Source organism: Fulmarus glacialis, unplaced genomic scaffold (genome assembly GCF_000690835.1).
Source record: "Fulmarus glacialis isolate BGI_N327 unplaced genomic scaffold, ASM69083v1 scaffold5074, whole genome shotgun sequence".
Classification (NCBI taxonomy): domain Eukaryota; kingdom Metazoa; phylum Chordata; class Aves; order Procellariiformes; family Procellariidae; genus Fulmarus; species Fulmarus glacialis.
In genome coordinates, this window is record NW_009206041.1 from 12,189 (window position 1) to 25,173 (window position 12,985).

Below are 12,985 nucleotides of genomic sequence, written 5' to 3' on the forward strand. Positions count from 1 at the left end.
GGGTTAATACTGTCAATATCTATGTTTGTGTGTTTTACATGAAACGGCTTAAATAAGGTGACTGTAGGGGAAGTACCCTGAGACTGAATTTAAGGGCAGAATAGATGAAACTTTGTTCACCAAACAAATACTGTTTTGGATGACATGGTTGTTAAATGCTAACAATAGCGGAGATGAGAAGAGCTGCAAATTTGGAACAGGGTTTAAATTTCTCTGACGCTGGGAGATGTGTGATTTGTCTTTCTGATATGCTAGCTTGTCTCCTGGCAAAAGCAGATTATACCTTTTCCCGCTATATGCACAAATTTTACATGGTGTAAAAATCCACTCCAGGTAGAAATACTTGGTTCTTCTATTTGCAGATAAGCTGTGTTTGAATGTGATATAGTTGAATTTATTTTAAAAGCCTTTAAATTTAGTGGAAAGCTAATTTTTAATGAATTAGAAACTGTTCTTTTAAAACCTGTATAGGTTCCTGTATTCACTTGTCTTTTAAAAAAAAAAATATTCACTGTTCTGTTTATTCCTGGTTTTTTTCCATCTTTTTTCTTTTTTTTCCTCTCCCTTCCGCCTTCTTAATTTTCTGTAGTGGTGTTTGTTCTTAAGCTACACAATGCTTCGTGAATTTCAGCATACTTTCATTAACCTAGAGCTCAGGTTTACTGCAAGTTAATGAATTCAGTATGTTGCACGTGCACTGAAGATTGAGTAACAATCAGCTTCTTGTCATGCCGGTGATAAGGCCATTGAAATAGGGTGAAGCAGACTTCCTGACTTTTACTTTCATTTCAGCTATTCTAACTCTTTCTATTCATGCATGTACAAAAATCTGCTTATCCTCCTGTTTTCAGGCAGATGTGTCATGAGTCAGAGATATTTGCGATCATAAAATCGGGCTGTTCTTACCTCTTGAGAAAACTGATTAATTTATTTGGGGATGGTTTTTAAAGTATCACTAATTTATTTCTAGAAACATTTTCATTACTACTGGTATATAAATTTAGTACTGTTGTGCTCAAGTTATACTTCAAATATTTTTGTCCAATGTGATTTGACAACTTGATTTAGAGAAGCATCTGTCAAGAACGTATTTTTATTATGTGAGTAATATTTCGTTGTTTCTGAATAGCTAATTTTTAGAGCAGACTTTAATGAATGTTAACTGAGAAGTACTTTTTGAAGGAATAGTAGCATAGTGGAAACCAACATACTTCTCAGATACTCATCTGTTAAATTTAAGTTACCAAAGTGACTATGAAAGACAGTAATCAATAACCGTTTTTTAAGCACGTAGAGTAAGGGATATGCTTATAGTCTTCATTTGAAGTAATTTGCAAGAAGTGAATGTTTAAGAGCATGATGCTTTCTGAACGTTTTGTAGCAGAATGTGGAAAAATACAATATTAAAAGTTTTGTTTTAAATAAAATATTAAACAGTGTAAATGCTTTAACTTTGTATAAATAAATCAGCATGTTTCGTAATGTTTTTTCTGTAGGGTGGAGAGCGTCCAAAAATAAGTCTTCAAGTTTCTCTCTATCTTCTTTCTCAAGTAAGTATTTTAAGTATTTTGTCCTATTTCAGGACATGTTTTGCAGTAGTGTTATGATTTATAAGTTACTATAGTTTTGTCTATTTTGGCAAAGCCATTAAAGACAATTTGGCAAATGAAGTTTTAAACCTATCAGTTTCTATTTAAAAAAAAAAAAAAGGCAGCAAGATCATTTGTCTTTTTACAGACAGACCAAACAGCTTCTTACTTCAGTTAATATCATTCTGCTGAGGATCCCATAGCACAGGGTAGCCTTTAGAGCATTCAGTGGTTATAATTTATGCACACCACCTGACAAATGGCGCATAGTAAAATGATGAAACATGCTAGGACAGAATTTAGTAAAATTGCAGGTGAAATTTAGATAGATGCTGTATTGCACTTTGAATCTGCCTAAGCTATGGAAGATTCCAGGTTTGAATTTTCCTCTTTGAAAAGTAGAGGGAGCAATGATCTCATGGGTTTTTTTTATTGTTTAAAAACAAACAAACAAACACATCAACAAAAAAAAACCCACCAAAAACAAACAAAAAAAAAGAAGAAAAAAACACCACCAACAAAAATTCAAACTTTCTCACAATTTGAATGTCATTATGCCTATACCTTAAATCCATAATTAAGTACTTGTTATTTCTTACTCTTACCAGTCCCACCTCCTTTTCTTTCTGGAACTTATTTTCAAATAAGAACTTCTCTGAAAAATGTGATTTTTCAGGATAATATAATTTGATGCTTCTTAATTTAAACCCAAAAAATTGTGATGTTGTGGGAATTATTTGCCACAGATAAAACCTTGGAAGCAACAGCGTCTTGTAACTAAAGGGATCTGCATCATGGGGTTGTATATGTTGACCTCTTTTAGGCTCTTTGATTTCAGCAGAAGTATTGGCTAAGTATTACTTCAAGATTTGCATCTATGTTCTTTATTGTTTTTAATAAAGAAAATTGAACTTTTTCCTAACCATAAAGAATTGGGAACAAATTTTGTGTATTAGAATGGGATGTGATGTAGAAAATCAAGCTACTCTTTCTGTAACTGGCAGAAATGCATCTTTTTCTACCTCTTTTTAACCTAGAGTCTGTCTTTGATGGAGTGGGATCTGAAAAAGTGTACACTGAGTATCTGAAAAACCTTCTTAACTATTTCTGTTATTGACACCAGACATGTATGCTTTAGGCATTACATATATTGAAGACAAGTGCTTGAGAGACTTGTACTAGCACTCATAAAGTGAACATGTAATGTACTTTTGCCAAAACATGCCTGTGTATAGTCGAGCTATGCTTTCTGAATTAGAAGAAGCTTGAGTGATTTGTGAGGTTGTTCAAAGTATTTTTGAATTGTTTTGTGACTTTCCAAAGTTCTACATAGGTCACCACCACATGCTAATAATCACTTCACTTTTGAAGGTCTGGAATGGTTCTGACTTTAATCAGAAAACCTGTGGAGATCATGTTTAGCTAACTGTTGTCAAAACCTTGATTAGGTTTACCAATTTAGAAATTATTTGGGGATATTTCAGCTAGAACCACTGTTTAGGCATCCACCTTTGATATTCCTGTGAAGAGAATGGATATAAGCTGACATAAGGCTATTCTGGCTGGACCTGAGCTGGTTCTTTCTAGAAGCCAATTGTTTGCTGGCCCAATCTTGTAAGCCTTGCCTCAAAATAGAGTGGTTGGTGTAAACAGAGAACTCTGTTAAAGCACTGAAGCACTTCTGGGTAAGTGCTTTAAAGTTATAGGCAATATGGCCTTACTCCTGTGTCATGTAGCTGCTTTTAGCTAGACCATAATTCATTGCTATTTCATAGCCAGAAAAGCAGCTTCTGATCTAGTTCAGCCTATTGCATGACATTTACTCGTGAATCACTGCAGAGTAATTGTGTGCAAAACACAGAACTTACTGGAGTCCTGCCAGTTGTTGGCATACAAGAAGTTCAGTGGATGCTGTGTACTATAATCAGTTTGCGTAGTTTCTCAAAAAAACAATTTTCTGGAGCAGTTTTAATTTGGTTTCCTTGCTAGGATGTCACACAACTTTCATCTGAAAGCTGATGAGGAGAGAGAGTTTACATTTCTCAGAAGGAGGGAAGAATATGAAGAATTATTAAAACTGGGTGGCTTAAAATATAGAGAAAGGTCAAATACCTGTAGAAAGGATTACGGTCTCCTGTGTTTTGAAGTAGATTTCATGAATTATCAGTGTAACCAATTGTACTTTACTGTATATGTAAACTTAAGATACCAGTTTAACAAGGTCAAAGTAGTATGTTCAGTGACTGAAATTGTGAAACTGTATGTGTTCTGTAATAAATGTCTGATATTTCTTTCCACCCTTCCTTTAATAGGTTTTTCTAATTATACATTACGCCCCTTTGGTGAACTCATTGGCTGAGGTTATACTTAATGGTGACCTCTCGGTGTTTTCTTCTAAAGTTGAGCAAGATATACAGAAGAACTCAGTAAGTGGCCAACTAATCTTTAATATTTTTTTTTTAGAGGCAAAGAAAATATTGGAAAAACAAACTGGTAAGCTAAGGTGATTGTGTTTAGGAGAGAAGAGCAGCAATAGGAGATTTCAGCTTTTGTTGTTGGATATGACAGCAGAAAAATGCTCTGTGCAACTTACAGTATTACGTTCTTGTCAAAGTTGCAATATTTTTGTGCATGCATATATATGTATTTGAGGTAGTGGTATAAGAATGTGTAGGACACAAATTAGAATACTTAGCTGCTTCAGCGGGGGTCAGACACTGCAAAGGCTTCCATCATTCTGATGGGACACTTTTGTAATGCAGTCTTTTGTGTTCAGTTTTTGTTATCAGCTCTTTGGTAGTGAGACAGAAATGAGTCATTACAACTTTCCTGTGAAATTATTTCCTTACGCAACTTGTAGTAGAAATGAGAGACTTAAAAAAAATACCTGGCCTTATGGTAAATCCTTTAGATATAGAAGGAAGTAAAGATTTTCATCTGAATATTCCCAATGTTTTAGCAGTAAAACTGATCATCTCTGAAAGTGTGCATCAGTGTGCATAAGAGAATATAGACCAGCCACAAATACATGGGAGTGCTATCACTTTGTCATTGCCCTTGTACCTTCAGATTTAATCCTGTGTAGATCTTGCTAGATGCTGTTTTTAGTGCTTTTCTAAGTGTGTCATGTATATGATTTTTTCCTTTTTGTTGTGGGTTTCACAGTTTGTGAAATGCTTGCTTGTTACTTTTTAAAGGTCTATTTGGGGATGGTAATAAGAAGGAGGTATGACCTTACTTTGGTTAAGAGGCTTCTGACTGTAGTTTTGTCTAAAGATTGGACATGTCCCTTAATGTCTGACTGGTCAGCAAATTGTTACTGACTGAATGTTTAATTTATAGCAAGCAATAGCTTGGTTCTTACGTATGTTCTTTCCCAGCAGTGGCTATAGCTCTGAGAGTTTCAAGGGGGAGGTATGCTTCAACTCTTCCATGATACAAGTCAACTTTTCCAAATCTCTTCCTACTGTGCAGTGGAAGCTGTGTGGACTAGCTTGATCTTAGCCAGTAGCTTTTGGGTTCTGGTATTTTGTACTATTGACCTTGATATTTAGAATCTAATCTTTTTTAGAAAAAAACTACAGTGGAATGGTAGAGCTGACTGAATGCTTTAAGAACAAGCAATCTCTTACTTGTGTTAGCAAATGTCTGACCTTCTGCTAGCTGCATACTGAATGTCGTGTGTGTTACTTGTGCAGAAGCAGGTTTGTTACTAGGAAATTTGTGGCGAGAGGGTGGGGCACCAGTTGTTGCAGAATTGAGATTTTCTTTTCATGTTGTAGTTACTGTACAGAGTTGCACAATATCTGTAGCATATGTTTGTGTGCTTGCCCTAGTGTTAGGAATATTAGGGGGTTACTATAAACTTCTGTTCATCTATTCTCTTATGTTTGTAATACTATTTAGGTTGCTGCTTCTTACTGGTCTTAAAGATGTGTCCTCATGGCATGTAAACTGGGAGTTCTGTCATACCTGAACAGGTAGTAAATAGGAAATAGGAGGAGTATTGGCTTTCTAGGATAGACAGCGGAACTGCTAGAGGTGGAGCTTTGTTACAGGGAGAGCAGAGTGGTGGCACTTTTGGTGGATGAGGAAAAAACTTCCGTGGGAGAAACTTTAGTTTTTAGTAAATTCAACCATATTCTTCAATGAAACCTTGGAGGGGAAAACCTGTACTGTCAGAAAACCTATTGGTGCAGGTTGGTTATTTGCACAAAGAGCGGGGAGTAATCTTCAGTGGAAGAGCTCCATGCCCTACTTCCAGTGAGGGGAGCTGTGAAGTGAGCTGCTCTCAGTTGATGAGTATGAACAACTACTGCATATATTGCATGGTGTTTTCTGCTGATACACAACTCAATGCAGTGAGACTAAAGTCAGCTGTAGATATGGAGGCATAGCCTTAAGTAAAGGTGAGGCAGTTTCCTGTTGCTCTGTGACAGGACTTCTGAGAGCCGAAAGTTGATTTTTGAGCATTGTTAGCTGTTTCAGGGGCTGTTCTTTCGACTATAAAGTGTATCAGGATCATTGCAAAGTTATTACAGTGGTGTATTCTGTTGCAAAGAAATGACAAACTTCTATTGAATAATGGCAGATATTTCAGAAGCTACTTTAGAATTGCTTGTTCTGGGTCTAGTAGAGAAAAGTGATGAGCAAGTTTTTAAATTTACCTTTTGACTGAGTTTAGGATTGTGTTTGTTCTTAAGTCAGACCCAAATTTATCTTTTACTACTTCCTTTCTCTTATAGTTTCCCATGGTAATCATTCTGATACTCTCCTAAGTTTGTTGTTTTGGCGATATCTCTGTGTGTTATGGTGAGCCCCAGTTATCTCTAAACCCCTGCTCTGTACCTAACACTGTTCATCTCTTGTAACTGAGATGTCTTGATATATTTAAAGTGAAGTGTAACTAACATGAAGTAAAGTTCTAAAACCTGAAGTAGAACCTCATGTGTATATTCATCTTCCTAATAAGACGAATTAAAGTGGAATGAGGTGTAGAGAGTTCTGAGATTACCAGAAGCAGGGTCATGTGTCCTCATGATAGGAGACTAAATGAGTAAAGAATACTTTAAAAAAAAAAAAAAAAAAAAAAAAAAAAAAAAAAAAGCTGAGAAGTTATCCAGAGTTATTTAGGGCAAAAAAGCAATGGTAGTTGTCACAACAGGAATAAACGGTACTTTTTACTGGAAACCAATTTGTGGAAAAAATCACCAGCAGATCTAACTGCTGATACTTACGAATTGGTGATAACCTACTCATGGAGATCTGCTGAACATCATAGGGCAGTAATGATTGCCCAACCCATTAAACAGGTTCTCCACTCAAAGTATAGCAGATTAAGATACACTTTTCTTTCCATATCTTTTCCCTGTATTTCTGGTTTTAGGTGGCATCAGAAGAAATAGTAATTCTTATCTCATGATGAGTGTTGAATATGTGTAGCCAACAGAGTGTATTTAAACTTGTTAGCAGTCATCACACTAAGGTTTACCTTACTTCCTGTGAGATCTGTTTTCCTGCATAATTCGGATGTGGGCCAGTTCTACCTATGTCATGTTTCTTGGTTTCTTGTTTAACCTACTTTCTCCTTCCCATAAAAGTTACTGGTACTGCCTTATTTTGCTAGCGCACATTACACAAGATAAACCATAATTGAAAATATGGTTGAAAGACATTTTAAAAGTATAAACCAGCAGTATCTCAAACTGTATAATCAACTTAGATAAACCATATACTATGTAAATTAATTTTAAGTCTGATTTTAGAATGTTTTAAATATATAGCCTTATTATATTTAGCAGAACAGAATATATATGTTGACTTTTTCTCAGCATTCTTTCTTGAAATGGACCAGACCATGGTTCAGTGCTTATGAGCACATCACTGTCTACTGGTCCCTTGGGTTATTTTGCTCATATGGCTAACAGCATATTAGAAATGCAAGGATGTTAAGCACATGCATTCTTCATAAAAAAAAGTAGCTACAGGATTCTAGTAAGCAATTGTAAGAAGTGAATGCAGGAAGGGGAAAATGCGTTATGCAACTTGCATGCTACTTTTCCTTTTTTCCCTAAAAAACAGGACTTAATGTGTTCTTCCCTTTTCTTATGACTTTTCTGACCAGAAGCCATCAATAGAAGATAATCTTGTTGTTTTATAACCTTCCTATGTTGCAGTTTGATCAGACTAGAAGCATATCAGAGAGATTACTGGGGGACAGAAGTGTGGTAAATTTCACATTGTGGGTTTTTTTGGTATTGTGAAAGATTCCTCCCACTATGTGGTTTGTTTCAGAGCCAAGTGTAAGGTGACTTTCGCAAGATTTCTATAAAACCTTTTTAAAAAAAGTCAGAAGATTCAGAGAAGCATTTTGGCCTTTTGAATTGTAGAAGGCTTCTTCCCAGATCTTTTCCTAATCTTTTAGTTTTTATGTATAGGTGTTCCTTATTAAATGAAGGGAGGGATTTTTCCAAACTTTTCCTCTGAGGTCTCTTTGATACACTCATCTTCAACGCTTATTGTACTTGAGTCACCTAAGGCAAGGAATGGAATCAATTTTGTATTTACTCTAGTCTGTCTTCTTTTCTCTTGCTTGCCCTTAAATTTTTAACCCTTTAGCCAGCGTCAGCTAAATGTGATTGAAGTATTGAGGTCTGAAAGGTAATGAAGTTTCTGTAGCAGTCTTGTTCAGCATAAACCTATGCTGGCAGGAAGCCCCCAAACCATGTGTTTCACTTCTCAGTAACAGAGGGATTTGGCTGATCAATGTTTATAGCTCTGGGTGAGAGGGAGCATGTACTCTAGTAATCCAGCTGGCAGGCCTAACAAGTGAGAAGGGAGCTCAAAGCATCACAGCTCAGAAACAATCTGCAAAGTTATAGGAAACCATGTTTTCTTAGTCCTGCTAGTCGCAGAACTTCTTGTAGTGTCTTGTGTCGTTCTATAAGAATACCTTGTTCTCTGTTGTTAGGATGGCACAGACTCCTGGAAATACTTATGTCCTCTGGGAGAAATTTGTCATCTAAATTTATCTTCTTGCTCTGTAAATTAATAATCAGGAAAATCAGGTATTGATTGAATACTCTTTGCCTTCTTGTCCAAAAGCAGTGTTTTGACTTGAAAGATACACTTCTGATATCTTTGGGTAGAGCACAAGTATATTAAAGTCTAACAAATGAAGTGGTGTTGGTTTTCCGGACTTGGTAAGTCAATGTCTGGAGGCCCAAAAAAGGTTGATGTCAGTGCCATTTGTTCCTAATTCATACACGGACTAGTATGCTGTTGAGGGAAGCTTAAGATTCAAAAAAAGCTTACGGCATAGGGCGTTGGCTTTTGCCCTTGCTACTGCCAAAGACATTTAAAGAGTGTATTTCATATTAATACATTGCTGTCAACACACACTTTGGATTTTGCTGCCTTTATCCTTTTTGCAAAAGGTGTCTTAGTTTTGTATGTACTAGCTGTCTCACCTGTTAGGAAAGTTCAAAGACGGGAGAAAAATTAATAAACTTCTGTGGTTGAAATAGGTAGTTCTATATCTTCTTGTGTCAAGATGTCATACATTTTAATGATAGATCTTTAGGATATGTTACTTTGGAGATAATTGTTCTACTGATGATTTGATACAACTTGAGGTCTGCTTTCTTGTATTTTAAAATGGATTTGAGATTTGTAAGTGATATGCTATTTTACATTCTAAACCCACTCTTTTGTATGAACTGAAGTTTCTTTATCAATTAGAGTTAAAAATGTCTTGCTGTAACTCAGTGTAAACTCTTCAAATTTACAGGCAAAGTCAAGTATCAGATGTTTCATAAAACCAACAGAAACACTTGAGAGGTCTCTTGAAATTAACAAACAGAAGGGGAAGAAGAGGGTGCAGAAAAGACCCAACTATAAAAATGTTGGGGAAGAAGATGAAGAGGAGAGAGGATCTGAAGATAACCAAGATGACCTAGATAAAACTAAAGGTACAGATGCGAGTTCAAAGGGCATCAGAACAAGCAGTGAAAATGAAGGTGAGTATACCAGCAAATAAAAATGATGCTTACAATTTGGATACTTTTATTTCCTTTATAGACCTGGCTGTGATCTGTTACATGACTTGTTCTCTTGTTGCACTAGGTAAACATGGGACTATTAAGTTTGTTTCAGTCTTTGGCTGTATTCTTTTCTCATGTTAAATCATTCTGTCAGAACATACACTTCTAATCTGATTAAAAACTGTGAAAGTGTTTTCATATCTTCCTGTAGTCTTCCGCCCTTTTCACAAATGCATGCCTTGCACCTAGGTGTACATGATTATGGGGCACTTTATAAGTAGACTTCACAACTTTGTAACTTTTCCTTCTGTGGTAAGGCAAATGGTGCAGCCACTTTACCTTTGTGAGATGGTCGGGAGTATTTTATGCATGTTTCAATGATAAAATTCAACAAGTGTGCTAAAAGTGACGGTACATAGTAGACGACGATATTAAAAAGTTCAAAACTGAAGAAAACATCTTTAACTTTTAGATTTTTTTAATTGCATGTTTTCAGGATTTTTGGTGTAATGCTAACCTTAAGAATTGGTTTTATAGATTGAGTGGTCTTACAGCATATCGTAACTGTTTATTTTACTAGTTAGTAACTGTTAGAAGGATGTATGTGAGAAACTACTTCACACATAAATTGAGAAAAACGTGGCAGAATTGCATGCAAGCAATTGAAAACAAGACTTTTATGCTTTATGCCATCTCCAAACATAGTTGCGTTTTGATTTAGGTAAACAGTCTGTTTGAGAAGGCTTGCCTTAAATGGTGTCAATTAACTGATGATGTATTGCCTACCATGATTTGAAGAAAATATGACATGATCTACTGTTTAAACTGGTGCATTTAGTAGTCATCTTTGTCTAAATTCTTAAGCAAAAGCTAGATTTGGTCCTAACACTTCTACTTAAAGCCGATAGGTATGAAGCACTCAGGACCAGGTATCCTGTTTGCTGCAATTGTAGAGACCTATTTACACCCTGTATGAAACCTGATGTCCACCCATGCCCCAATCTCACCAGCATTTTCACAAAGAAATTTTTTTTCCAGAAGGAGGTTCTATGCTTTTTCTTCTGTGTTTTGGAGGGGAGGGGGATTACTGTTGCTTGTTTATTTGCCAAAATAATCTGTATCTTTTCTTTACATATATTATGTATATGTATCATTTTCTTATAGCAGTTAAATTCCTTGAAGAAATGTAAGCAAACTTTATTTTATTGGGAAGAAAATTTGCCTACATCTATTCATTCATTAACCTTTCTGAGGTTATGGTTATACCTCTTACATATAGTTGCATCGGTCACTTTTAATGCGAAACAGAAAATATAAAAGAGCTTGCGATAACTCTTTGTTAAAAATAACAAATTTTGGGGGTTTTTGTTGTTGTTGGATTTTTTTTTTCTTTTTTTTTTTTTTTAGAAATAGAGATGGTAATCATGGAGAGATGTAAACTGTCAGAATTGTCTATCTCTACTGTGACAGAACAGAATACAACAGATGAAGAAAAGAGTGCAGCTGCCTCTGGGAGTGAGATAACAAACTGGAACAGGTATAAAGGAACTGTAATGTATTTTGCTGGATTGCTTCCTTACTTGCCCTCCTCTTAACTTTCTCACTTCTCTTAAGCGATGTTTCAAATCTGCCTCCAACTAAAATTACAGGGGTTCTTGTGGATCACAAATAAGTGAGGCAACAGAAAAATGGGATGTGGCCCCTCTACTGATCAGTTTTGGAAATGGTCCTGTTGCTTTGTAAAGTTTGTGCTTTCCTTTATGGCAAGTGTGATGCCTTAAGTTGGCAAAGTTAAATTACAAAATATTAACACAGTAAAACCAGAATATAAATGTTTTCATTCCAGAATTTTCTAAACCTCTAAATTAAGCCAGAAGTTGTTTTCTTAATTATATTTATGGTCACATCTGTCAATTTTGTATACACCTATAAGGAAAAAAGAAGGAAAATTCCTTAGTTCAGGGCTAAATTTTGCAGAATTTTAGTAGTAGTAGTTACGATAAACCTTACTAACCTATGTACGGTTTCCAAGGTCCATTAGTATATCTTAGGGTTATTGAAAACATCTCTTGGAAATGCAGTTTTTAAGTGTTTCTGGGAGCAGAAATTTTCCTGACTTCAAAATTTAAACTTGGATATATTAAATACCCATAAGACATTTTCTCAGTAAGAATTTTGCATTCTTGTTATTAGAATGCTAAAGAAAAGAAACTGAACATGCCATCTCTGACACAGAAGTAATTGCAAATGTGTCCCTTGGGGAAATGCACACGTTTAATAGGATTTCAAATTTATTTTTAAACTTGGGAAATGCTGCCCTGTATTCCCAGAACTTCATTCTGTCTCCGTTATAGATTTGACGTATCTTAGATTACATTCATTAATAAAGGTAACATTTAATTTCATTGTAAAATTGAAATTGAACCTTGACTTGAACTGGCTTTAAAATACGTTGTTCTAGATTATTGATATTTTGACTAAAATATGTGCCAAATGGCTTTTAGAAAGAAATTGGCAATGACTGCATTGAATACTAAAGCAACTAGGATGCTCAGGTCTTGAAGGGTGCAAAATACTTACATGTGAGATGCCAATGGATCTGGCAAATGCCTGCATTGCAGGACTGTCTTGATCTGCAGATATGATCTGACAGCATCCTGCATCTTTTCTAAAAATAAACAGCATCAAAGAACGTGCAGAGCTAAAAATATTTTTGAAATAAGGATAGACGTTGTGTAGGGCATTTCTGGCCTTAGTTTTGTACGTGAATTTTTGGAAATGTAGGTGGATAAGTTACTATAGCTTAAGATTTTGTGTTATTCCATATGCCAAATGTAATATTTCAAACAGTAGCTAAATCTCTGAAGAAATTTGCTCAAGTGTTGTTGTGGTTTAACCTCAGCTGGCAACTAAGTCCCACACAGCCGCTCGCTCACTCCCCCCTGGTGGGATGGGGGAGAGAATCAGAAGGGTAAAAGTGAGAAAACTCGTGGGCTGAGATAAAGACAGTTTAATAGGTAAAGCAAAAGCCACACACGCAAGCAGAGCAAAACAAGGAATTCATTCACTCCTTCCCATCGGCAGGCAGGTGTTCAGCCATCTCCAGGAAAGCAGGGCTCCATCACGCGTAATGGTTACTTGGGAAGACAAACGCCATCACTCTGAATGTCCCCCCTTCTTCTTCTTCCCCCAGCTTTATATGCTGAGCATGACGTCATATGGTATGGGATACCCCTTTGGTCAGTTGGGGTCAGCTGTCCCAGCTGTGTCCCCTCCCAACTTCTCGTGCCCCCCCAGCCTCCTCGCTGGTGGGGTGGGGTGAGGAGCAGCAAAGGCCTTGACTCTGTGGACGCA

At 36.1% G+C, this 12,985-nt stretch overlaps 1 protein-coding gene across 1 annotated transcript in view; it reads left to right on the plus strand.

The window, feature by feature from the left end:
* The window catches only part of CLEC16A (C-type lectin domain family 16, member A), a gene marked incomplete at its 3' end in the record, with an annotated part of 54,199 nt that overhangs the window by 6,125 nt on the left and 35,089 nt on the right, over positions 1-12,985 (plus strand). Inside the window, 4 exon segments of the mRNA XM_009575599.1 lie at positions 1,497-1,550; positions 3,902-4,015; positions 9,379-9,607; positions 11,039-11,168. Coding sequence (XP_009573894.1) covers positions 1,497-1,550; positions 3,902-4,015; positions 9,379-9,607; positions 11,039-11,168 — 527 coding nt within the window.